Source organism: Nycticebus coucang, chromosome 8 (assembly GCF_027406575.1).
Source record: "Nycticebus coucang isolate mNycCou1 chromosome 8, mNycCou1.pri, whole genome shotgun sequence".
Classification (NCBI taxonomy): Eukaryota; Metazoa; Chordata; class Mammalia; order Primates; family Lorisidae; genus Nycticebus; species Nycticebus coucang.
Window position 1 is genome coordinate 6,582,586 of NC_069787.1, and position 27,458 is coordinate 6,610,043.

A 27,458-nucleotide genomic window follows, 5' to 3' on the forward strand; every position below is an offset into this window, starting at 1 on the left:
AAAAAAATCCTTTTATCATAAGGACACTTGTACTAGACTGTTTATTGCAGCTCAATTTACAATCGCCAAAATGTGGAAACAGCCTAAATGCCCACCAACCCAGGAATGGATTAACAAACTGTGGTATATGTATACCATGGAATACTATTCAGCCATTAAAAAGAATGGAGACTTTACATCCTTCATATTAACCTGGATGGAAGTGGAAGACATTATTCTTAGTAAAGCATCACAAGAATGGAGAAGCATGAATCCTACGTACTCAATTTTGATATGAGGACAATTAATGACAATTAAGGTTATGGGGGGGGAGGAAAAGCAGAAAGAGGGACAGAGGGAGGGGGGTGGGGCCTTGGTGTGTGTCACACTTTATGGGGGCAAGACATGATTGCAAGAGGGACTTTACCTAACAATTGCAATCAATGTAACCTGGCTTATTGTACCCTCAATGAATCCCCAACAATAAAAAAAAAAAAAGAAAGAAAAACCAGAGGAATGAATGAAGAGACCCTAAATCACATCCTTTGTGAAAAGAGTAATTTGGGGGACAAAAATCTATGCCTCTATTTTTAACAAACTTTATTCTTGGGCAAGAGAAAGATGGAGTGATAGGTCACCCAGCAATGTCCCTTTATGAGGAGTCCACACACAAACCACATGGTGGGGCTCAAGGGGCTACCTGATCATTAACCAGCCACCTCCCCAGGTCCTGGGTGGGACACTGCTACCTGTGGACCACAGTTTTGTTTCCAGAACAACCAACCGTCTTTAGGCACAGACTGAGCCAACCTCAGGAACCCCCTCCCTTCTTGTCTTCACACTCGTATGTGCACGTGTGTGCACGACACGCACGGTCTCTGACTGCGGGAGGGCAAAGCCATCATGGCTCTGTGCAGCCCCACACCTTGCCCATTCCTCTCCTTCCGCTCTGCACCTTGGTGAAAGGCACCACGGCCAGCGAGTGCAGAGCTCGTAATCAGCATTCCGTGCCCTGGCCTGGCCCGATGCCAGGGGGCACCCTCAGTCCTTAGCTCCTCTATCTGTCTCTTGCTCCCTCCTGGTCTACTGCACTGGCCAGTTACCTGTCTCCCTTCCTCTAGTTTTCCTCCATTGTAACCCTACAGCCTGAGGCAGGTCTGACTGCACAGCCCTAGCTATAGGTCCCTTCTCTCGGCTGACAAATCTGAACCCCTCAGTCTGGCCCCTGAAGCCCTCAATGCAGCTGTCCCCTCACTTCCCACACACCTTTTATTCCAACCAGAGCCGATGTGCTCTCTTTGTGCTATTCCTCCTGCCTGCATGTCCTTTCCTTTCCTATCATCTCTACCTCTTAAAGTTCTTCAAGGCCCCTTCATGCAAAGACTACTTCCTAAGAGAAGACATCCATGGCTCCCTCCATGGGAATTCTCATTCCCTGATGTACTTACAATTTTCTTGTTCTTCTTTGGTTCCTACACTGTTAGGGACATTGAAATCACCCAGATCAGAGCCTGAAGCTTAGCTCCAAGACTTCCTGGCTGTTTGAACTTCTGTGATCACTTGTCCTTTGACCCTGGGTTTCCTCGTTAGCAAGAAGGGCCTGGAAACACCAACCTTGAGGGTATGGGGAATGAATCAAATGCCTGCAAGGTCATGGCAGCACCTGGGTTGTAGTGAGCACTCGGCAAATGCAGTCCCCTTCAGTCCCCACCACCCCTTCTCCCAGGGACTTGATAGGCGCCACAAAGGCAGCAACTGCCTTCTACCATCTCATCTCCGAAAGAACCTAGTGGCTTTCACATTTGATTAGATATTTAGAGAAACACTATTTTTTCCCTTGTCAGTCAAAACCAAGAGCTGACATGTTATGACATGCTGCCAAATGCTCCTCGGGACAGAGACTGAAACCTACATGTCAACCCAGCCATGGTTGCCACTGATCTCGATGGCCTTGACGTGCTCTCCTGCTGAGATGTACATTTCCACAGCAGCTTTGGGCTCGTTGATATTTCTGGCCCAGTCAGCCTGTTTGGTGATTAGCATCTTTGTTTCTTTGGGGTCTCCAGATCCAAGGAAATCCTGAGGAAGCATAACAAACAAAAACACTCCGGATTAGAACTTCCTGTGCCAGCATTACGTCAGGCTGCTGAAAGCTGGAGCAAGGAAGGGCTCCCTTTGGCTGAAGCAGGCAATCAGGATGCAGGCAGAGCCCATCCCTGTGTGCCTGGGTGGGGGACAGTCCCAGGTGTTTAGGAGGAGTGATGACAGGCTGCTCCACAGGTGTTCCTCGGGGATACTGGGACAGTCTCAAGGACTATGGCTCTCAATGTTTCCTTCCCTTCTCACTGATGGACATTCACGCTTCAGCTAAATGCTTTTTGGACACTTTGGAACTCTGCACTGTAGAGGGTTTATGACCAAGTTACTTTGTGTATGTGTCTCTCATATAGCTCAAGATACATGTAACTGTTTCTATAGTGATTAGACAGCATGGTTGCCTAATTTCAAGTATTCATACCCACAATCTTCATTCAGATGATACGAAGGATACCTCAGACCTCAGAGGGGGCTGAGCATGTGGCCCCCCTAAACGCACACAAACAAAATGATTTAAAGAGTTCTCGGTTAGGCCCTCTCTGCCCTTCCTCAACTATCACCACACGAGAAGATTTGCATCCGTTTGTTGCTTGAATTTAAGGACTTTGCCTGGGACAGATAACAAGCAAAACTCTTTGGTTAATTATTTCTCAACTGAATGATATGGGGTCCTGTTCTGAAGTCAGGTCTGCAGGGATGGTGGCACAGCAGGAGGCCACGAGGGCATCTGAGGTGGGGGAAGGGGCCTAGTGAGAACCCCTGAAGGAAGAGAGGCCTGTGATCCCCAAGGTTGGGGACTCAGGCCACAGAGCTTGTGCTCCTTCCACCACCACGGGGGCCTCTGAAGGGCCACGTCCAGCTTCCCTGGGTTGGGTTGGTCCTAGAATGTGTGGGAAACAATTTCAGAAAATCAGCTCTTTTCAGGATATGGTTATCCGAAATACATATGAGAGAGTTTGCCACAGTAGATAGCACCAGTGCTGGTATTTTTAAAGGTGGGGAGTTCAAAAAGTGAAATTGAGAGTGGTTCTAGCCCACATCTTCTGTATTACTAGTAAGAAGCAGTTTGTCTTAGGAATAATGTACCCTGCAGAGAGTGCTCTGTGTCAGCATCACAAAGTATAAAAAAGCACTCCTTTCCCCGTGATTAATACTCATTTGTCAGGAAAGTACAGTCAATGTATGCTAAAAACCCACTTGAACAATTAGCTCACTTTTTCTTTTCCATTTGCTTTCAGGGTAATTGTGCAGCTCCTAAAATCATGTATTAGGTCGGCCTAAGACAACCAAAAGTTTTAAGAAGGGGAGGAAGGGGCCAGGTGCAGTGGCCTATAATCCCAGCACTTGGGAGGCCAAGGTAGGTGGATTGCCTGAGTTCACAGGTTTGAGACCAGCCTGAGCTAGAGTGAGACTTCATCTCTAAAAATAGCTGGTGGCTTGGCGCCCGTAGCACAGTGGTTATAGCACCAGCCACATACACCGAGAGTGGCAGGTTCAAACCCAGCCTGGGCCAACTAATCAATAATGACAACTGTAACCAAAACTAGCCAGGTATTGTGGTGGGCACCTGTAGTCCCAGCTACATGAAAGGCTGAGGCAAAAGAATTGCTTACACCCAAGAGTTGGAGGTTGCTGTGATCTGTGACGCCACAGCACTCTACTGAGGGTGACATAATGAGACTCTGTCTCTAAATAAATAAATAAATAAATAGCCGGGCATTGTGGCAGGTGCCTATAGTCCTAGCTACTTAGGAGGCTAAGGCAAGAGAATCACTTGAGCCCAGGTGTTTGAGGTGGCTGTGAACTGTGACACCATGACACTCCACCAAGGCTGACAAAAGTAAGACTCTGTCTCAAAAAAACAGGGGGGCGGGGAGGTAGGGACATTGTTTACCCTGATGTTGAGGACCCTCTGGAGTTCACAGAGGGGAAGGGGCTGAGAATGCAGCCACTGACTATACCTAGTTTGGGCCCTTACAGACACACCTTCTACTTGTGGCAGCTACTACATGCATTTTTTATGTCAACAAAGCTGGAAACTGCCTACCTGGTTGGTGAAATGAGGTTAGCAGTTGGGGAAACAAGAATAAAAATAGCCTTCAAAAGTACCTGAGTGAGTGCTCAGTGGACCTGGGGCGACCACAGTAAGGTCAGAGGCTGGGAGAGAGCCACGAGTTTGGGTCCTTGCCCTAGTGAGACCATCCGGGCATATGGGTCCCAGGCTTGAAGGAGTCTCCAGCCCAGGAGTCCAGCTCAGGGAGCTGTGACTTAATTGTAGCTGAGTCTAAATGGTTCCTTCAAGGCTCAACAAACGGGGTTTTCAAAGGCTTTCTGGTTCCATGAAGCTAATTTACACGTTATCTAGGGGCCATGTCAAAGACTTTGTCCTGAAGTAGACAGAAAGAGGCTGTGCTGAGTGACGAATGAGACTAAACAGTGTTCTCATGCTTGGTGATTTTGATAAGGACATACTATATAAGAGTTAAGAGCATTATAATTCCCTTTATCACCATATAAACATGTCACTTATCCGGAAAGCATACAATTTATTTGTACGTGGGAATGTAATTTAAAAATTTTCTGAAAACCAGATTGAATCTTGGGAAGCAATTTTCAAGTAAACAAAAACATGCCATGTTAATAAGCACTGGGTCTCCCCCACCCCCAACATAATGTGTATGTACACACTTTGTTAATTCAGACTACTGGGCGGGGGATGGGAGGAGGGATTGAAACAGAACCAACCTACTTGGAACTGTGATCAAAAACTAAAACCAAAAACAAGTCCCAGAGTATTTACCTTCATAGAGAGACAGACCAGATGGAGTGTGTAAATGGGCTGCATTTCTGGGTGGTAGACTGTGGGCATGTGAAGCCCACCCGAAGTGTTCTGAGGGCCTCAGAGGAGAGGCAGCAATGGGGCAGCCAGAGAGAGGGATAAAGAACATGGACTCCATGGTCATGCTTGGCCCCTCTCATTTTCCTAATCTTTCTACAGCTTGGCATTTAAGGCTTTTCCCACAAATTATTCTGTACAATTCTCAGAACTAAACTAAAATGTAGCTGTGTTACCCCCTGAGGAGGAAATAGAGACTTAATGAAGAAGAGACTTTCCCCAGGTCACCTACTACACAGGAGGGACCCAGACTCATACCAGCTATCTGGGTGCCAAGGCAAGTTATTTTCTACTGCACTGCAGTGCCTGCTTGGAGAGGAGTCAAGGGCTCTACAAAGTACCATTGGTCCCAAAGAACAACCAAATCCAGCTGTTCCTGATGCCCAAATTTTACCTATGAATTTTACCTTTACCAGTTTCCAGCTTTGTTGACATAAAAAATGCATGTAGTAGCTGCATTTTAATTTGCAGTTAGAAATTTTGTCCCCATTTAAAATTCTGTTATTGCCCAAAGGAGACAAACTGACATAGGTGTTCTCACTCCAAATCTATCATGAAATCCTGCATGTGTGTGCGGCGGGAGTACGGTGGAAGATAAGAAAGGTGAACCCGAGGCACCCCAGGTCTGCCGTATGGAGTGAAGGAGTCACCATGGTGGAAGGACAGGCTGGGCTCGGGGGCTTGTCCAGGTACTGATGAACAGTAACTCCTGGGCCCCATCACAGGGAGCCATACAACCTGCAGCCCTGGGATATAATAGATGGTAGAAGATCACAGCCATCTTTGAGAACAGAAGAGCAGAAAAAAATGGGGAAGATTTTCCATCTTGAACTTGAGAGCTAGATAATTACCATTAATAGCCACTAATTGGTTGTGGCTGATGACTCACTTACTAATATGCTCACAGCCTCTTCTGACACTACTGGGAGAGGCAGATTAACAAAGGCACCTCTGCGGAAGGTAGAACCTCCTTGCTCGATGCACCCAAGGTCTTCTAACCTTGCATTAAGCTGAATTGCCAATGTCTGGGCTACTTAGCGCAACTCATTCTCACACGAGCCATCAGGAACCTGGTCCAGGAAGCTCCTCTGCCACATGTACCTTTACAGAGCTAGATATGTTGGAGACTAATTCTAACAGGCACCCTCCAAATGCCAAAGGAAATCTCTACGATCACCCACCGAGACCTGCTGGGGTGGTGTGAGGCACACTGCCCCAACACTTAGCTGGAATGAACCCATCACATGGTTGGTAGGACAAGCTTAGGCCTGAGGACATTGATTTTTTGTAGCTCCTGACAAGGTTTGAGACAATGTGTGGGAGACAGCCCCAAAGCCCTAAGCCCTCAACCTTCATTTTTTTTGGAGACAGAGTCTCACTCAGTCACCCTGGGTCTGAGCACTGTGGTATCATTATAGTTCATAGCAACCTCAAACTCTTGGACTCAAGCAATCCTCATATCTCAGCTTCCGAGTAGCTGGGGCTTCTAGCACTTGCCACCCCTAGCTAAATTTTCTATTAAAAAAAGTAAAGACAGGGTCTTGCTCTTGCTCAGGCTGGTCTCGAAACTCCTGAGCTTAAGCAATTACCTGTCTCAGCCTTCCAGAGTGCTAGGATTACAGGTGTGAGCCACTGTGTCTGGCCAGTCTTCAACCCATAATGAAGGGATACACTGGTACAGACTCACACAGCCCATGTAGCTCTGATGCTAACAAAGGTATGAATTGTCATACTCTGTCTCTTTGGTATCACCTGGAAAGGTCAGTTTTGGGTCAGATTCAACCAGCGGCAGTAGATGGTTTCTTTATCAATTTACTCATACCCTTTCCAAAGCCATTTTTCATCTGCAGCACTCTTCGGGCAAACAAGTTGGACATTGCAGGTCAGTGGGCTCCAAACGGCAGCTTGGGCCTAAGATGTGGGTAGTTTACCTTGGCATACTCAAACATGCAGAGGTCAGTGTACATGTCGAGCGCAAGGTTCTCGTGACCACTCCTCTTGTACAGTTTGGCGGCCTCATGGAACTTCCCCTGGTAGGAAAACACATCTGCCAGAAACAGGTCATTGTTGGTTTCTCCCCGCTTCTTCCTCTCCTGGAAAAATTAGAAGCACAGGAAATGGCCTCTGCAGCCATGGCAGGAAGCAGCCTTTACAAAGGTTACATGTTGCTATTTCAAGTTAAGCCCATGGGCCTTCCTATTGGAAGCTACGTTTGGCTCCTAGGCTGTTGTGTCTCTCACCTAGGTTCTGGTGGGAATGCCTGACAACAAAAGCAGATATTTTTTCCAGACAAGTGAAGATCAAAAAAAGATGCAAACCTTTGTTTGTTCAATGGAAATTCCTCAGGGTTGCTTTCCTGTATAGTCTTCCAACTGGATGGTTTGGATTGTGTGTGCTACCAACTCACCGGTGACCTCTACGGTCCCAAGCGCTCCCAAATCTGCAGGCTTGGTAGGCCAGAGTTGTGACCATGAGGACGACAGATAAGGAGAAAGCTTAGGGTTTCTGCCCAAGATGGAGACCAATAGGATAATAAATCTTTCTATGTTCCTACTTCTTTCTTCCTTTTTAAGATGGGGTTTGCTATGTTGCATCAGCTGGCATTAAACTTCTAGGCTCAAGCAATTATCCTGCTTCAGCCTCCTCGGTAGCTGGAACTGCAGGCTTGTACCAGTGGCTGGGTTTTTCCTATTTCTAAAGAGCAGGTAAGAAATACCAGCTACCGAACATCTACTGGGTGCCAGGTGCATACTTTATACACACATGGACTCTTTATTCCTTTCAGTGACCTCAGTGTAGGTATTACCACCCAAGTGTTATAGTGAAGGAAGCTGAGACAGAGGAAGGGGAGGTTAAGGTCGGATGGAGCCAGCATTTCGACTCTGACTCCACACGCTCTTTGTATCATGTAATACACCTCCTGAAGGTGTGCATATACACACACATACACACAGATGCTTAATGATACTGAGGATAAAGAGAAGTACTCTGCTCCTTCCTTCTGTGTTAAGGAACATTCATTAGTCTGCAGCTCAAGTATTTGTAAACACTCAATAGCACCAATCCCTCATCCCCAGCAGTTTCCTTTTGCTTGTTTTCAAGCAAGTGTATCACAGTGGAGGAAGATGAGACATTGAATCAAACTCTAGACAAGCTGGTGAAAGTTTTAACAGCTGGAGGCATCATGCTTCCCCACTGACAGAAATAATTTTTTAAAAAATCTATACATAGTTGAGGCTAATCAGACAAATGAACTATAGCTCCTAATAGTTGGAATGAATTAAAATCTTTCAGAGAGACCAAAAAAATAGGTTTTACTAGGTGCAGAATTTAGGCCATATCCATTCTCGGCCATATAGTAACACCATGATCAATAAAAATGGCCTGTGTACATCCAGCAGGTCCGTAGCAATCTTTTCCTCATTACCAATATAGAAACATTTCACCAACTAGAAAGAAAGAAACCTCTTGAGGAACCTGAATTCTCTAGAATAATGCTGACAACTTAAAAGCATGTGACTAAGGCCTAAGAGTGGTCAAAAAGGATCCTACTTGAAGGCACCTTCCTTTTTTTCAAGAGAGACTCTCGTAAGTTTACTTTAAATGACTTTCCAGCTCATATAGAAGCAGTAGACATTGTAAACTCAGTAGGACATAACATATAGAGTTGGTCCCCACAGACACCAGTCACTTTTGTATACAGTAAAATTTTGTTCCATGGCTTCAGATTAAGACTCCCTAGATCCAGAATAGTTGATTTAAAAATGCCGATGCTGATTAGTAAGCACAACTGGACATTACAGTTAGGTGGCTCCAAACAAGCCCTTTACCATGCAGCTAAATAACAAGATAGAGATGCTCCTTATGACGTGCTGGGGAATGTAGTAGGGAGGGAGGTGGCCTAGGGAGCATCAGCTCAGGAACAGACAGAGGGGGTTTGAACTCCAATTGAGCTTTTGGCTGTGGCCCCTTGAGCATCACACAGCCTCTCTGAGCCTTAGTTTCCTTCTGCATCAAAAAGGGATAATAGCATTAACTGACTTGTTAAGTTCTTGTAAGGATTTGGAACAGAGTGCAAATGGGTCATGCTTGGGGCACAGAGCAGACTCAACACATGGCAGCTATTGTTAGGTTTAGCAGGCTATGAGCTCCTGCAGGCCTCTCTTAGCTCTCTGCCCACTAGGCTTGGCACACAGGTTGGCCAAACACCAAACACAAAAGGTGTTTATTATGCTGAACTGAATTAGAGGGACAAGACATTTGCTGACTTCCTCACTGCTCTCATCTGGGAATTCAAGTGTATCTCACATTCCCTTAGCCTCACGATAAATCTGTTCAGGAGAAAAAATATGTGTGCCTTTTTACAGACGAGTCAGACAGCGCTGAGATACAAAGAAATTAAGAATAGTGTCTACCGCACCCAGCAAATGTTGTACCTAGAACCAGCTCCTTTAGTATGCCGCAGGCCTATCTAGATTCCATTGGCCAGGCCAGTGTTCTCAGCCAGGAATAGCAGGACTAGGGGTGCTCAGTTCAGTCTGCAGGCCTTTCTCCCCAGGCCCATTTCTAGAAGTGGCACATAGGTCATGTGCACTTGGGAAACACCTCCTATACTGGCAGACTCCCAGAGTCCGAGAGAATAGTAAGCAGCTAACCACCACCACAAGGACACACCAGTGACTGAGAACCTATTTACCTTCATAGCAATCCTACGAGGTAGGTCTGATCCCATTTCACACAGGAGAAACCAAAGCTCAGAGAGATTAGGAACCCATCTGCTTCACCCAGCTACCAAGCCAGATTGCACCCCTTCTCTAGAGCCCTGTCTCCCCCTACACGGCCACTCTGCCCCTCAGAGCAAAGCTGTGGTCCAGATGCCCAGACACCTCATGCTCCTAGGGCTCTTGCCTTCTAGAAGGGCTCCCTGAAAATGACTGATACCCAGTCAGTGATTTCTTGAGAAGGAAGAATACTCCATCTTTTACCTCAATGCTGTTGATGAGCTCTAAATATCGAAGGTCTTGTACTCTTGTGAAGGCCTACAAGGGAAGAAATAAAAAATAAAATCAGCTTTCTTCTCGGCTTCAAAAATGGGTGATTGGCTGGGGGTGGGAAGTCAAGCTTTTGAAAGTGAGCTGGTTAAGAAGAGAAAAAAAAGCATGAATTATCTTGTGTTCAGGAGGGTTATACCACCCAGCGAGGCATGGCTTTATCTATAGGATTAGACCATACAAAGAACAGCAAAGAAGTCCTGGTTGCATCAATCATCTTGGGATTAGGTAAAACAAAAGTATAATACTGCAATGTGTGATGGTGCCTCCTTGGGGACTATGCAAAGAGGAGCAAGCTGCTCTGGCACTCTGAGGCAGTGACATCGAGCAGGAGTGGGTAAGATGTACTGACTCACAGGAGACTGTGTGCACATCTTGGTGACTTAGACGGGAAGCAGGAGGCAGCTATGCTTACCCAAAGGTGCTGTAAACACAGGGCACCCAGAACCCATGAAACCAGCACAGAGGGAGGGAGGAGGGGAAAGCTGAGAAGGAATAAAAATGGTTTCTGGAGAGAGAGAGAGGGGAGGTAGGTGATGAATCACTCCAGTCCCTGGAAGGCAAACTCTTGAACTCACAGTAAAGCCAGAGACTTTAATTCATGAGCTGCTAGAAGTTTCTGAGGAACATGCAAATTGACATTAGCTCAGCTTCTGCTGCTGCTTTCAGATTCTGTAGGGGGTTTAGAGCAACATAACTTACCACATCAGACTGATTTCATGTGGCTTTGCTGTCAATATTTCTACCCAGTCAGTGATTCTTTATTATTATTATTATTATTTTTTTTTTTTGAGACAGAGTCTCAGTTTGTCATCCTGGGTAGAATGCTGTGGCATCATAGATCACAGCAACCTCAAACTCCTGGACTCAAGTGATCCTCTTGCCTCAGCCTCCTGATTAGTTGAGACTACAGGCACTCACCACAATGCCCAGCTATTTTGAGAGACGGGGGTCTCACTCTGGCTCAGGCTGGTTACGAACTCCTGAGTTCAAGCAATCCACCTGCCTTGGCCTCCCAAAGTGCTAGGATTACAGGCGTGAGCCACAACACCCGACCCACCAGTGTTTCTTTAAATTGTTCCATTGGAAATAGGCTGACACATGCCTAGAGGAGGCAGCAACTCCAAGAGCCCTTAGAATTGAAAACACAGAGAAACTTTGGCCACTAGCAGCCTCTACTTAGCTGCATGACATCCTCTCTCCAAAAGAGACTTGGGGAAATGAGAAAGTCATCCGGCCTCTGGCTGCCTCACAGATGACCACAATGTGACTTCATCTTTTCATCCCTCAAGGCCACACATCCTGTCAAAGACTGGAGACCCAGAGATGAATAAGACTTGGCCCCTGCCCCCTCCCCAATTCAGAGGCCCACATTCTAAAAGGGGAAGCAGGCAGATTAAACATATTAAATCTCCCTGAGCTAAGAGCTATACAAGTATGAAGCAGATACCCTTGAGAATATAGGTTAGCCATTGGAGCATAGGCAGTGACAGAAAGCAGGGTTAAATAAGGTATCACATGGTAGGAACCTGGCAAATGGGTTTTCTTAAAGGGAATTTATATAAGGGTAAGGCAGGGATCACAAGAACAAAGGGACAAAAGGTTAAGAGGACCTGCGTTCCATACTGAAGGTCTTATACACTACCTTCTAGTGCTGGGCTTCCTTAAAGTGCTATGAGAGGGGAAATCTGGAATGCCCAGAAAAGTGGCAGTGAGGGAAAGAAGCAGCATTCTAGTCTCAGGCCTAGCTCTGAGGTTTTCCAGCTCGGGACCTCTGAACCTATTTCTTTCCTGCTTCCAGGATTCAGCCATCTTTGTAGAAAGGGGCCAGCGTTCTGCCTGTGCTAGATTCTAGGATTTGCCCAGTGAAAAATATTTCCAAGTTCTATCAGCCTGACACATTCTGCAGAGTCAGGGTGCCTGGTCAGAGTGGTCAGAGTCACAGGGCTGGTGAATAACCTCAGCAGAGGCAGAGGGAAGTATGGGAACGGAGAAGCAACTGAACTGCAGCTCCCCTCAGGGCTGTGGTCTAGGTGCTAAGCGGCTCTCCTCTGCCATCTAGCGGGGACATCCATCTACCGCTGGGAACCACTCTCCACAAGCACGTGCCCCGGAGCAACTGGCACAGTGGAAAAAGAAAGGGATTTGGGATTTGCAAAAAATAGTAAGTTCTAGTCTATGGTCAGAATCCTGTGGCTTTTTCAAAATATCCTGTTTTACATAATAAATATATACAATATACAATTATTTTTCAATTAAAATAAAGACATAAAAAATCTTGTGGCTTTAATACAATCATTTCTATTCTTAGGGAGTGTTCTGGGGATACAGGACAGGGTGTTACATAAATAAGTCATTTCAGTTTAGGTTTTACCCATTCAAACATGTGCTGAGCACTGAGCCTGTCCAAGGCACTGTGCTAGGCAATGTGGGGTGATACCAAGATGAGGTAGTATTTAGTTACTGGGTGTAAGGAGGTGACAATCTACACTAGAGAGACTTTTAATTTCATTTCACACTAAAAACAGACCCTACGTCGTCTAAGAGTGTGTGGTATTCATCGCCCCTGCTGGCATTCCCGGGTGGGGCAGGAGAGAGAAGCTCCCTCCAGGGAGCTGCTTCTTCTCTCCTGAATTCTGAAAGCCTTCCTCTATTACCACTTTGCTATACTTAGTAGAACTAAAAATATAATACAGATACTTATCATATAATGAGAATTCTCCTTGTTTTAATGATGGCTACCCATGGCATAACCATTCCAGGTTTTAAATTCCCCTTTGTGATGTCTCTCTCAGGTAAGCCTAATGACCCTGTAGAGGTGTTTTCACCATCCCCATTTCAGAAATGGCAGGAGGGGGCGCTCTGAGAGAAGTGGCTTGCCTGAGGTCATAGAGCCCGTCATATGGCACAGCTGGTTCTCAGCCAGGCTTCTGAGTCCTAGACTGGTCGAGTCTACTTTCTTTTCATACTTATAAGTCTTGACTTACAAAAAGGTGGGCACCACACACTTCTTTGCAATTCCTTCAATTCAGGCCAGTAATATGGGCAAAATGAGAATCTCTAATTGCCTGTGGAAAGGTAGAGAGGCAAGGGAGCAGTAGGGGAAAGGGGGCTAGAAGCCATTCCTTCCTCAGGTTCTAGATGGAAGCCCAATTCACAAGTATACCTGCCCGATGCTTTACATAAATAACAGCTAGTAAGACTGATGGTCAGAATCTATCAGACATGGTTCCTATATAGTCTTACAGTCATTTTCGCATTAGATCTTCACAACTTCCCAAGGATGGGACCTATTGTCAACACAATGCTATAGAGAAGCAACCTTAGAAGGTTCTCACCTGCCCAGCTCACAGTGAAGACATGGCTGAGCTGAGCTCTACTCCCAGGTCAGCGTAACTCCAGAGCCCACTACAGTCTGCTTCTGCCTCTCCATGTCACTTGGATCCTCTTCTACCTCCTCAAGGAACCCTCCAAGGACCAAATTCCAACTCACACTGACTAGAGGCTTACCTTCTTTGCTGTTTCAAACTCTAATCCTTCTAGAGCTTCCATGGCCAGCTCACGCCAGTCAGTGTCTGTCACACCCAGGCAAGCAATTTGGTAGGCTTCTTTGAACATTTTCCTATCCAGGTACTGGTACATCGGAGCAGACTGTAGGATTTCATCAAAACAAAAACAGAAGACTGTTTTCAGAGCAATGGAAAGACGCAGTCATACAGAGCATGCCTCCAGACGTGCTCAACAACTTAATTAAAAAATGTCCGTAGAATAGTACTACAATAATCCATCGTACCCTCACAGCCTCACCCAGCACACCTTCCATTTTGCTGCCCTCCTCACAGCTGAGTCACAGTGCTCTCTAGAACAGACTTCCTGCCCATCTTCCCGTCTTTCCCACCTCTAGAGCTGTGCTGCCACCTCAGGATGTCACCCTCTCCTGAAATGTCTTTGCCCCTCCCTACCCTCTGAAAGATACCTATTTGGCTTTCAAGGCCCTGGTAAAATGTCATCTCTGCCGGAAGGCCTTCCCTGACCTCTCAAGCCACCACTCCAAAGGTAGGAATCTGAACTTCCTCTGCCCTTTGCCCAGATCTTGGATTGTACTGTAATTGCATGCTGCCTCCCTGATAAGGCAATGTTCAACTTGTGGGCCACAGTGGGGTTATACTTACCTCCTTTAGCAGGCCTTCAGTCTATGTTAGATGAAAGAATGATTGGGTTATTGAGACAAAGGGGTTTGGGATGGTCTCTTCTTAGAGGGACTGAGTCCAGAAAGGTAATAGATTTACTCCATGTTACCCAGGAAGGCTCTACAGACAAGCCTTCTAGCTCCCTGGTGGTAGGGACCAACTCCCTCCTACAAGATGGGGTTGCCTTGCTGTGAAGACCTGTGAATGGTTCCTAATAACTTCGCTTGTGTGTGTCCCAACAGGCTTGTGCAGTAGGTAATACTACTGTCTGACTATAGCGTAGGAGACAGAGAGTCAGAGAGGAAACTGACAAGAACATACACCTGGCAGACAGACAACCTGAAGCTGGAGCCAGAGGCAACTTGATTCCAGGTCCTGTGCTCTTTCCTGACTCATGTGCACTCGTGTGTGTGTGTATGTGCAAATGTGTATGTGAGAACAAGTCTGAGGTAAGCCAGGACATCTTTAATCACGAAAGCCCTTGCCCTGACTTTAGGCTAGTCATTCAGGGACCTGCTGCTATCAGCCATTTCTCTGTGCTAACAGTTCCCAAATGGGAGCTGGAAGTGCTGTTTTCTCCATTTGGGGCCTTTATCTTTGAAATTTCGGGCCCCATTTTTTAGCTTTGGAGTTGAAGGGGAAAAAATGCATTTAAAAGCTGATCTCCCCTCTGACAGGAAGAGACAGCTGCTCTGGGGTGCTTTTCTTTCCTCCATGACATCTTTCTCTCCTTTCTCCCTTTAGGGGGGCAGCAGGAGAATGGGGAGGGAATTTCAGCATGGAATGGGCTGGGAAGCAGTTGAGCTAGAACTATGCCTGGCTCAGGCTCAGCTACATCCTAGCTGGATGACTTTGAGGTAACTACATTAACTTCTCTTTAGATGCCCTGCCCAACTCAGGCTACCAGCAGCAAATGAGAGGAACTCTGAAGATGATAACGCAAGGGGCAAAAAGCAGATATGATCATTACCTCCACTGTGTTTTCTCAGCACCAGCTCCTCACCATCTCCCAGGTTCTCCAGACTTGTTCCAACCCATCTTCCCCTCTATTTGAAACATCTTCCCTGCCTCTCTGCCTTTCCAGACCTCTCAGGCCCCAGATCAAGTTTCACCGCCTACTGGAAGCTTTCTCAAACTCCCTGCACACAATAAGCTTTCCTTTTCTAAGTTCCTACAGTAAGCACACCCTGTTCCAACTTTGCTCTGTTTTGTGGTATTTGCCTGTCAGTAATAATAAGAAACAGGAACTGGGCCAGACAAAACCTGAAAGATGGATATAATTAACCCTGTTTCACAGAAAAGAAAATGAGGCCCTCAATAGTGAAAGGAGTTATTCAAGTTAACAGCTGGTTTAGGTGGCAGAATCAAGACATGAAGCTGGTGCTCCTTCCCCTAAACTGCACAACTTCTCTCTGCAGAATGCCCCATGAGAGTGGGACAGGCGCTCAGACAGCTACATCCAAATTGAGCATATGACAGAGGGTTAACATTTGGACTTGCTTGGGAGGCAAAACTGAGTGGGAGTTTTAAAAATATACTAACCGAATAAATACCCTTTGAGCTATACTTTATCTTGCTGGCACATTCCAAACATGAAGTAACCACCACCCTGAGAAGCCCTACGAGGGCTTGCTGCCCTACTTGGCAGCCCTGACAAATCAGTTCTTGCACAAGATGATGTAAATTTTGAAAGGAAACCAAAAATCCCAAGAGTGGATCTGATGCTTTCTCCCTCCTCTCTGGGCCAAAACCACAGGATGGCTGGAGGCAAGGCGACAGATAAACAGCCTTTGTCTTGAGACTGCCTTTCCTAGCCCTTGGCACTTCTGACCTGCTGCATCAGCAGGATACCCTTGGTGCAGCCAAGGGAGAACTTGGCTACTGAATCTTAAGGTCCTGGCAGAGGAAGCCCCGGGCCGTCCCTTTGGCTCCTCTTGGCCGGCCAAAGTTAGGAAGCAGCAAACTACATTTATTTTTGAGGTCAGGATGGCAATGTTGGGAGAAAATCTTTCAATAAGCAGAGCCTGTTTGGCGCAACTGAGGAAAAGTGGGTTTCTGGTGGATGCGGTGCGTGGGTTTGGGACCGGGGCAGACAAGGACAACAGGGACACAGTCCAGCAGGGGCTGTGTCGGCTTCTCCTGCTACCACTTCTCCCCACCTCACTCCCCTCTTTCTCTTGCTTTCTTACTTTTTCTTTTTCCTCAGATTTAAATTCCACTAACATTTCTGAATTCCGCTAACTGCTATGTCAGCACTACTGGTGGGCACTGCCCCAGTAACTTCTGCAGTAATGAGTAACAAGGGTATCACTGGCTTACGAGTGGACTCTAGTCTGAAGGCAAGTTGTGGGAAGGGAATGTAGACTGAGAGACCCTAGGGGAAGGGCAATCTGGAAATATGTCTAAAAATATTTCAAATGTATATAGCCTTTGACCCAGTAATTTCATTTCTAGGAATTTATACCAAGGAGTTAAGTTAGGATAGATGCAAAGACTTAGTTACAAAGATACCCACCATTTATGATAGCAAGAAAAAGCTATACAAAGCTGTACATGGCAAAAATGTCCAATAATAGGTGCTAGTTGAGTAATGTGTGGAACCTCCACAAGACAGGACAGAACGCAGGAATGCAATACAATCCTGGTGGGGGTGGGGACAGAAGAGGATGGGGTGTGGTTACGTGTGTAAAAGGGTAGCCCAACACCAGTGACCTTGTGGTGTTGGAAGCTTTTAGTGTCTTGACTTGGTAGTAGATTACACAAACCTACAAAAATGATAAACTTTACAAGAGTTTTGCAAATTGTTATCATTGGGAGAAACTGGGCAAAGTATATAAGGGATCTCTGTATTATTTCTCACAACTACAGAGGGTGCAAAAAAAATCTATACACATTTTAAGAAACAAAGAAAAAAAACTGTATTAAAATCGTAACACTCAGCCATGTGCGGGGGCTCATGCCTGTAATCCCAGCACTCTGGGAGGCTGAGGAGGATGGATCATTTGAGCTCAGGAGTTCAAGACCAACCTTAGCAAAAGTGAAACTCATCTCTACTAAAAATAGAAAAATTAGCCAGGTGTTGTGGTAGTCATCTGTCATCTCAGCTACTAGGGAGGCTGGGGTAAGAGAATTGCTTAGGCCCAAGAGTTTGAGGTTGCTCTGAGCTGACATCACAGCACTCTGTCACAGCCAACAAAGTAAGACTCTGCCTCAAAAAAAAAAAAAAAGATAAATACAAGTCACACTGAACACCTTTGTAATTGCAAAAGTCAAACATGACACATTTAATACAGTTTTTTCCTTTCTTAAAATGTGTATGTATATACTTTTGGCCCTCTCTGTATATGTGAATTTACAATTATCTTAACTTTTTTTTTGCAGTTTTTGGCTGAGGCTGGGTTTGAATCCGCCACCTCCGGCATATGGGGCCGGTGCCCTACCCCTTTGAGCCATAGGCGCTGCCCTATCTTAACATTTTAAAATGCTGGAGAAGTACATTTATTGACATGGAACCATGTTTCCAGTAGAAGGCTGACTGAAAAAAGCTAATTACTTGTTTATAGCCAACAATTCATAAAAAGTGATGGATGTGCTGTATCTGAATGTTAGCTTAGGTGGCGCCTGGCTCAAAGGAGTAGGGCGCCGGCCCCATATGCCGGAGGTGGCGGGTTCAAACGCAGCCCCGGCCAAAAAAAAGAACAGACCTCTGAATGTTAGCTTAAATTAGAAGACAACAATGAAGAAAGATGATTGCAAACCTCTCCTGTACACATATAACCTACTAAGGTTGAACAGAAAATAAATAGAAAACCTAAACAGACCAATAACAAGTAACGAGATTGAATTAGTAATAAATAGTCTTCCAACAAAGAAAAGTCCAGGACCAATGGTTCTACAGCTGAACTCTATCAAACCTTGAAAGAAGAAATAATACCAATTATTTTCACACTATTCCACAAAATTGAAGCAGAGGAAATTCTTCTCAATTCATTCTAGAAAGCCAGCATAACCCTGATAACCAAAACTAGACAAGGCCACAACAACAACAACAAAAAAAACTATAGGTCAATATACCTAACAAAAGGACTGGGCATGGCGGCTCACACCTGTAATCCTAACACTCTGGGAGGCTGAAGCAGGTGAATTGCTTAAGCTCATGAGTTCAAAAACAACCTGAGCAACAGCAAGACCCCATCTCTAAAAAACAACAACAACAAAAAAAACTAGCTAGGCATTTTGGTGGCCTTCTGTAATCCCAGCTACTTGGGAGGCTGAGGAAGAGGATCACTTGAGCCCAATAGTTTGAGGTTGCTGTGAGCTATGACACCATGGCACTCTCACCAGGGTGAAAAACTGAGACAGCTCAGTACCTATAGCTCAAGTGGGTAAGGCACCAGCTACATACACCATAGCTGGCGGGTTCGAATCCAGCCCGGGCCTGCCAAACAACAATGACAACTACAACCAAAAAATAGCTGGACATTGTGGAGGGCACCTGTAGTCCCAGCCACTTGGGAGGCTGAGGCAAGAGAATCGCTTAAGCCCAGTAGTTGGAGGTTGCTGTAAGCTGTGATGCCACAGCACTCTACCCAGGGCAACAGCTTGAGGCTCTGTCTCAAAAAGAAAGAAAGAAAGAAAGAAAAAGTGAGACTATGTCTCAAAAAACAAAAACAAAAACAAAACCTGATGAAGATAGATGCAAAAATCCTCAGCAAAATACTAGCAAACCAAATCCAACAACACATCAAAAAGACAATACACCATGAGCAAGTGGGATTTACCCCAGGAATGCAAGGATCGTTCAACAAATGCAAATCAATATGCATCATAGATCAGATAAATAGAATGAGAGACAAAAAGCATATAATCATCTTAATAGATGTAGAAAAAGATTTTAATAAAATTTAACATCCCTTCATGATTAAAAACTGTTAATAAAAGGTGGCGCCTTTGGCTCAAAGGAGTAGGGCTCCAGCCCCATATGCCGGAGGTGGCAGGTTCAAAACCAGCCCCAGCCAAAAACTGCAAAAATAAATTAATTAATTAATAAAAAAAAAACTGTTAATAAATTAGATATAGAAGGGAAGTACCTCAATACAATAAAAGCTATACATATATGACAACCCTATAGCTAAATTCTTATGGGATAGGAAAAAGCTGAAAGCTTTTCATTTAAGAATGAAATAAGACAAGGATGCCTACTCTCACCACTCTTATTAAACTAAAGTCCTAGCCAAGGAAATCAGGCAAAAGAAATAAATAAAAGGGCTCCAAATTGGAAAGGAAAAAGTCAAACCGTCCCTGTTTACAGATAACATGATTGTATATGTAGGAAACATAAAGATTTTCCAAAAAACTTTTATTTTATTTATTTATTTATTTATTTATTTTGAGACAGACTCTTACTATGTTGCCCTTATTTATTTATTTATTTATTTTGAGACAGACTCTTGCTATGTTGCCCTTGGGCTTAAGTGATTCTCTTGCCTTAGCCTCGCAAGGAGCTGGGACTACAGGTCCACCACAATGCCCAGCTATTTTGTTGCTGTAGTTGCCATTGTTGTTTGGCAGGCCCAGGCCAGGTTCAAACCTGCCAGCTTCAGTGTATGTGGCTGGCGCCCTAGCTGCTGAGCCCCCAAAAACTTTTAGAACTGATAAATAAAGTCAGCGGAATTGCACATTACAAACTAATGTACAAAAATCAGTGGCATTTTGGCGTGGCGCCCATAGCACAGTGGTTAAGGCGCCAGCCACCTACACCAAGGCTGGCAGGTCTGAACCCAGCCTGGGCCTGCTAAACCACAATGACAACTGCAACAAAAAATAGCTGGGCATTGTGGCGAGCGCCTGTAGTACCAGCTACTTGGGAGGCTGAGGCAAGGGAATCGCTTAAGCCCAACAGTTTGAGGTTGCTGTGAGCTGTGACTCCACAGCACTCTACCCAGGGCAACATAGAGAGACTCTGTCTCAAAAACAACAAGAACAACAACAAAATCAGTAGCATTTCTATACATGGACAATGAACTAGATGAAAAAGAAATCAAGAAGGTGATCAAACTCTCGCTCTTTGCTGACGATATGATCTTATATTTAGAAAAAGCCAGAGACTCAACCACAAGACTCCTGGAAGTTATCAAGAAATATAGTAATGTCTCAGGGTATAAAATCAATATCCACGAATCAGTAACCTTTGTATATGCCAATAACAGCCAAGTTGAGAAACTAATCAAAGACACAATTCCCTTCACAGTAGCTTCAAAGAAAAAGAAATATGTAGGAATGTGTCTAACAAAAGAGGTGAAGACCTCTACAAAAAGAATTATGAAACCCTAAAAAAAGAAATAGCAGAAGATATTAACAAATTCTGCACAGCTGAGGACACAACAATCAAAGCAAATAGACAACCTTCAGAATGGAAAAAGATATTTGTACATCATGAATCTGACAAAGGGTTGATAACTAGGATCTACAGAGAACTCAAAAGAGCAAACGTCTAATACTAGGCAAGAGACATGAACAGAACCTTCTCTGAGGGTGATAGATGAATGGCTAACCACCATATGAAGAAATGCTCATCATCCCTAATCATCAGAGAAATGCAAATTGAAACCACCCTAAGGTATCCCCTAACCCCAGTAAAAGATTAGGCCACATCACAAAGCCCCAAAGTTGCAGAAACTGGTACAGACGTGGAGAGAGGGGAACACTTTTATACTACTGGTGGGACTGCAAACGAATACAACCTCTTTGGAAAGAAGTATGGAGAATCCTCAAAGAACTCAAATTAGATCTCCCATTTGACCCCACAATCCTGCTACTAGGCAGAAGAAAAAAAACCCTTTTATCAAAAAGACCTTTGCACTAAGCCGGGCATTGTGGCGGGTGCCTGTAGTGCCAGCTTGGGAAGCTGAAGCAAGAGAATCGCCTAAACCCAAGAGCTGGAGGTTGCTGTGAGCTGTGATGCCACAGCACTCTACCAATGGCAACGAACTGAGACTCTGTCTCTAAAAATTAAAAAAAAAAAAAAAAAAGACGTTTGCCCTAGAATGTTTATTACAGCTGAATTTACAATCACCAAGATGTGGAAACAACCTAAATGCCCATCAACTCAAAAATGAATTAACAAGCTGTGGTATAAGTATACCATGGACTACTACTGAGCCATAAAAAAGATGGTGAACTTGGGGCTGTTCTCAGAAACCCCATGTTGGGATGCTGAGGCATACGCTGGCCGGTTCTTCAATAAAAGGACTCCTGTTTAAATTAAAAAAAAAAAAAAAGAAAAGATGGTGACTTTACATCTTTTATATTAACCTAGATGGAGTTATAACACGTTCTTCTCAGTAAAGTATCACAAGAATGGAAAAGCGAATATCCAATGTACTTAATACTAATATGAAGCTAGTAGACAATCTAATTTATGTCCATATGGGAGAAAAACTCATTTCAATTCAAGTTAGGGGGAGGGGAACAAGGGAGGAGAAGAAGGGGGAGTTGGGCCTACCCCCACTCGATGGGCACAATGTAGGGGTGTATGACACATCTTTTGGGAGTGGGACACAATGATAAGAGGGACTGTACCTAACACATTCAAATATTGTGACCTGGTTATTTGTACCCTCACATTAACGTGCAATAATAAATAAATAAATAAATAAATACCACAAAAAAAAAAAAAAGAAATCAAGAAGGCGATCTCATTTATAGTGGCTACTAAAAAAAAAAAATTTAATCAAGGATGTTGAATACTCTACAAAGAAAACTATAAAACACTGATGAAAGAAACTGAAGAGGATACAAATAGTGAAAGGATATCCCATGCTTGTGAATCAGAAGAATTAGAATTGTTAAAATGACAACACTATCGGCACAGTGCATTGGCTCACACCCATAATCCTAGCACTCTGGGAGCTGGAGGCAGGAGATCACTTCAAAATCAGCCTGAGCAAAGCGAGACCCCCATCTCTACTAAAAATAGAAAAAATAGCCAGGTTTTATGGCTGCCACCTGTAGTACCAGCCACTCAGGAGGCTAAGGCAGGAAGACTGTTTGAGCCCAGGAGTTTGAGGTTGCTATGAGCTATGGTGACACCATGGCACTCTAGCCCAGGCAACAGATTAAGACTGTATCTCCAGGCTCGGCACCTGTAGCTTAGCAGCTAGAGCTCCAGCCACATACACTGGAGCTGGTGGGTTCAAATCCAGTCTGGGCCTGCCAACCAACAATGACAACTACAACCAAAAAATAGCCGGGCATTGTGGTGGGCATCTGTAGTCCCAGCTACTTGGAAGGCTAAGGCAAGAAAATGCTTAAGCCCAAGAGTTTGAGGTTGCTGTGAGCTGTGATGCCCAACACTCTACCCAGGGCGACAAAGTGAGACTCTGATATCTCCAGAGGAGAAGGGGGAGGACAACTGGCAGAAGGAGGGAGGGCATGTGGCAGGATCTCACTTACTGTGCACATTGTAAGGGTGTGTAACTTATCCCCCAGGTGAGGGGCTCTTTTACAACTGGAACTTTACCCTGGAAGTAAGAACAACGTGATCTAAAAATGTGTGCCCTCTATATTAATTTGCAATCAAAAAAAGGGCTCTTTTGGGCAGCGCCTGTGGCTCAAAGGAGTAGGGCACCAGCCCCATATACCAGAAGTGGTGGGTTCAAACCTGGCCCCGGCCAAAAAAAAGGGGGGGGGGGCCGCTCTTTCTCAAAAAAAAAAGGGGGGGGGCGGGGGAAGAAAATAAACAGTGCTGGGAAAATTGGATATGTATATGCAGAATGAAGCTAGACCCCCATCTCTCACCCTATACAAAATCAAGGTTGGGGACATAGCTCATGCCTATAATCCCAGCACTTTGGAAGGCCAAAGTAGGATGACTGCTTGAGGTCAGGAGTTTGAGATCAGACTGGGTAACACAGCAAGACCCTGTCTGTACTAAAACACTAAAAATTGGGATCATTACTTAAGCTCAGGAGTTTGTGGCTGTAGTGAGCTGTGATCACACCATTGCACTACAGCCTGTGTGACAGAGCAAGACTTGTCCCTTAAAACACAAGGGAAATGTGTCAGGACATTGGTCTAGAAAAGGATTTTATAAATAAAATCCTCAAAGGCTGAAAAATTACCAATGGAGTACAATGTACATTATTCAAGTGATGGGTACAAAAGTCCAGACTTCACCACTATAAAATACATATATGTACTAGAATTTAACTTGTATAACCTAATTATATTAATTTTTTTTTATGGAGATAGAGTCTCATTTTGTCACCCTCTGTAAAGTACTATGGCCTCATAGCTCACAGCAACCTCAAACTCTTGGGCTCAAGAGATTCTCTTGTCTCAACTTCCCAAGTAGCCAGGACTACAGGCACCTGCCACAATGCCTGGCTACTTTTTTGTTTGTTTGTTTAGCAGGCCTAGGCTAGGTTCAAACCCATCGGCCTGGTGCATGTGGCTAGAGCCCTAACCACTGAGCTATGGGCACCCAGCCTATTTAAAAAATTTTTAAAGGAATAAAAAAAATCTCAAAAGCGCAGGCAACAACAGCGAAAATAAACAAATGAGATTATATCAAACTAAAAAGCTTCTACACAGTAAAGGAAACAATCAACAGAGTAAAAAGACAGCCTATAGAATGGGATGAAATATTTGCAAACTACTCCAACAGATGAGTACAATATCCAGAGTACACAAAGAACTGAAACATACCAACCGCAGAAAAGAAACCTAATTAAAAAATGGGCAAATTATCTGAATAGACATTTCTCAAAAGAAGACACACAACTGGCCAACACATGTATGAAAAAATGCTCAACATGACTAATCATTAGGGAAATGCAAATCAAAACCACAACGAGGCATCCTTTCTCCTCAGAGTAGTTATTATCAAAAAGACAAAAAGTGACTAATGCTGGTGAGGGTATAGAGAAAAGGGAATGCTCACGCACTACTGGTGGGGTATAAACCAGTACAGTTCTTATGGAGAACAGCATGGAGGTTCCTCAAATACCACAAACTAGAACGACCATATGTTCCAGCAGTCCCGCATTGAGGGAAAGGCAAGGGAATAATTAGACTGAAGAGACATCTATGCCCCCATTGTTCATAGAATATCCCGAATAGCCAAGATATCCAACAACAGATAAACAATTTTTTAAAATGTGGTATATATACAACATGGAATACTATTCAGTCATAAAACAAGAATGAAACTCTGTCAATTACAGCAACATCAACAGAACTGGAGGACATTAAGTGAAATAAGCCAGGAATAGAAAGTTTAACACCTCATGTTCTCACCCATATGTGGAATCAAAAAAATGTTGAACTTATAGAAATAAAAAGTAGAATAGAGGACACTAGAGGCTGGGAAGGGTAGGGGGAAGGAAAGGACAGGAAGATATTTATTAAAGGATACAAATACAGCTAGATAGAAGGATAAGTTCTAGGGTTCTATCTCACTATAAGACAACTCTAGTTAACAATTATACACTTTGAAATAGCTAGAGGGAAGATACCGGATGTTTCCAACACAGAGAAATAATAAATGTCTGAGATGATGGATATGCTAATTACACTGATCTGATGACTATACATTATACATTTTAAAAAATCACTATGTATCCCATGAATATGTACAATTACTATTTGTCAATTAAAAAGTTAAAAATAAAAGTCTCTATTTCTTGTTTACAGTCTGCATTCAGTGGAGTACTGTAAATCTGAGGTTTCATCTATAGGCAGCATTACTTATGTAGATAAAGGTCATGGAACAATATAGTATGATTCAACTTTTGTTTAAAAATGTTTATATAAAAAAATAAAAAATAAAATGTTTATATAAAATCCCTTGCTCATAATTATATATTATGCAAATACATGCATCGTATGTATGTATAGAAAAGGTCTGGGTAGATATACATACGTTTAAAGAATGACTCTGCTGAGGATGGGATTCTGAATGCTAAAATTTTCTCATGGTGCTTGTCCTGTTTTATGATAGTTGTACAGTAAGCACCACTCACCTGGCAAACACCCGGGAGATGTGCAATCAGGCCAAACCCCACTTGCGTTGTCTATCTCTGCTCTCTGGTCTGTTTCTGCCCTCTCTATGACTCCGTACTCCAGCCTCCCGTTTCTGTTCTGTGTCCTCCTAGGTCAAGGCACTTGGACAGAGTCCTGTGCTCCCTTTTTGGCTCGTAGACCTCAGCCCTACATCCCATCCCATTTATGTTCTCTTTCCCTGTCTCTCTCTCATGTACACATGCCATGACCACACATGCACTCCTGTGTATACCCTGCTGGATTCCCAGCTTTGCTGGCTCACTCCACCCTGCACTAGGCACAGCTTTCAGTAAAATATACTCTGCTGACAACACTGCCTATCTCTCCCTGTCCTGACCCAGGAAGAAAGGGAGGCTCAAAGAGGATGAGCTGTTTTCCTAAAGATACAGGTTGTATGGAGTGGAGACAGGGCTTCAGGTTCCAGGTCCTGCCTTCTACAGTGTCACGGCTGCCATTCTTGCCTCCCTCTTCCTTGCTGTCCCCTCTGCTCAGAGCACCCGTGGGGGCCCAGTTTCCTGCTCTCGTCTTCCCTGTCACTGCCAAGAGTGCACAGATGCCCTGGGTCACCTGTGGCACCTCCACGGCAGACATGGAGAAGACGTGGAGGCAGAAGATCTTGGAGCCGTTGTAGCCGACCACGAAGCCCTGCAGCTTCTGCTGGTGCACAGGAAAGGTGCTGGCTTTGATGTTGAGGTAGCCTCCTCCTGAGAAGCAGAGCATGTCTTCACACTGGGTGTTCCAGGCCACACTGTTGGCATTTGGTTCCTGAGGGACAAGGATGTAAGGATCCTGTGGGAACTGTATAGGCTCCAGCACAACTCCCCTGTCACAGCTACATACCCTACATGAAGACAATCCCACTAAACTGCTGAAGTGGGATGGAGGGATAAGGAGGAAAGGGGTCCCACAGAGTGATGGGGAGAGGGAAGAGCCTCTGTGCACTGTTGGAATGTTTGGATAAGCAACATTACTTTTGAAAAAAAATTATTCTTCCCAAATAAGAGTCCCTACGTAGCAAGTGAAAAATCAGCAAAGCAGGATTCCATGTCTGTTAAATGATAAATAAACATCGCTACACATAGAAGGTTTAAAGCTGTGGTTCTCAACCTGTTGTGACCCACAGGAACTGTATAAAAGGGCTGCAGCATTAGGAAGATTGAGAATCACTGGTTTAAAGGGATATATTCCAAAGGATTAACCAGTGATTGTTTCTGAGTAGACAAAATTGTAGAATTAAAAAATAAATCTTTTTTGGGCAGTGCCTGTAGCTCAGTGGGTAGGGCGCCGGCCCCATATACCAAGGGTGGCGGGTTCAAATCCGGCCCCAACCAAACTGCAACAAAAAAATAGCCGGGTATTGTGCTAGACTCCTGTAGTCCCAGCTACTCGGGAGGCTGAGGCAAGAGAATCGCCAAAGCACAAGAGCTGGAGGTTGCTGTGAGCTGTGACGCCACAGCACTCTACCGAGGGTGACAAAGTAAAACTCTGTCTCTAAAAAAAAAAAATAAAATAAAAATAAATAAATCTTTTTTTTTTTTTTTTCCCAGTTTTCGGCCAGGGCCGGTTTGAACCCACCACCTCCAGTATCTGGGGCCAGCCCCCTACTCCTTTGAGCCACAGGCGCTGCCTCATAAATAAATCTTTTTATTTTCTTCATTTTTTGTGTGCCCGAATTTTTCTGTGTATCACAAACATCTATTTTTTTTATAATAAGAAAAAAGAATGTGAGCCGTAACCACTGTGCTAGGGGTGCTGAGCCGAATGTGAACTGTTTTTAAAATTAGAAAATAATATACTGCTTCTGCATTTATAATTCACACATTGTAAAAATACAGCCACCTGGGTGGCAGCACCCCCTAAATCCACTGCTAAACCCTAGAGCCCCAGAGACCAGCAGCTTATTCCTTTCTTCCTAAAATCTTTCACAACATCTGAATCTTTTACAATGAGCACAATAAAAAAACACTACAGCTGTTTTCATTTGTAGGGTGCAGGGCAGTTGACAAGAGAAAAAGCCAGCAGGCAGTGTGACAGCTGGAAACGTCCATATCTTCTGGCACTTACCTTCTGAGGTAAGTCTGAGACTTACCTGATGATGTTGTTTGGGTGTTTGGCCCCTCCAAATATTATGTTGAAATTTGATGCCTAGAGTTGAAAGTGGGGTCTGCAGGGAGGTGTTTG

General features: G+C 44.4%; 1 protein-coding gene across 7 annotated transcripts in view; it reads right to left on the reverse strand.

Moving 5' to 3' along the window:
* IFT122 (intraflagellar transport 122) overlaps positions 1-27,458 on the reverse strand; it is a 93,959-nt gene that overhangs the window by 18,120 nt on the left and 48,381 nt on the right. For all 7 annotated transcript variants that reach the window (XR_008381582.1, XR_008381581.1, XR_008381584.1 and 4 more), the window contains 5 exons: positions 25,845-26,042; positions 13,534-13,674; positions 9,958-10,011; positions 6,904-7,065; positions 1,892-2,058 (listed from right to left, as the gene is read on the reverse strand). Coding sequence is in view for 3 of the 7 variants with exons in the window: in XM_053599164.1 (XP_053455139.1) it covers positions 1,892-2,058; positions 6,904-7,065; positions 9,958-10,011; positions 13,534-13,674; positions 25,845-26,042 (722 nt within the window). In the remaining 4 variants the exon portion in view is untranslated. The remainder of the gene's footprint in view (positions 1-1,891; positions 2,059-6,903; positions 7,066-9,957; positions 10,012-13,533; positions 13,675-25,844; positions 26,043-27,458) is intronic.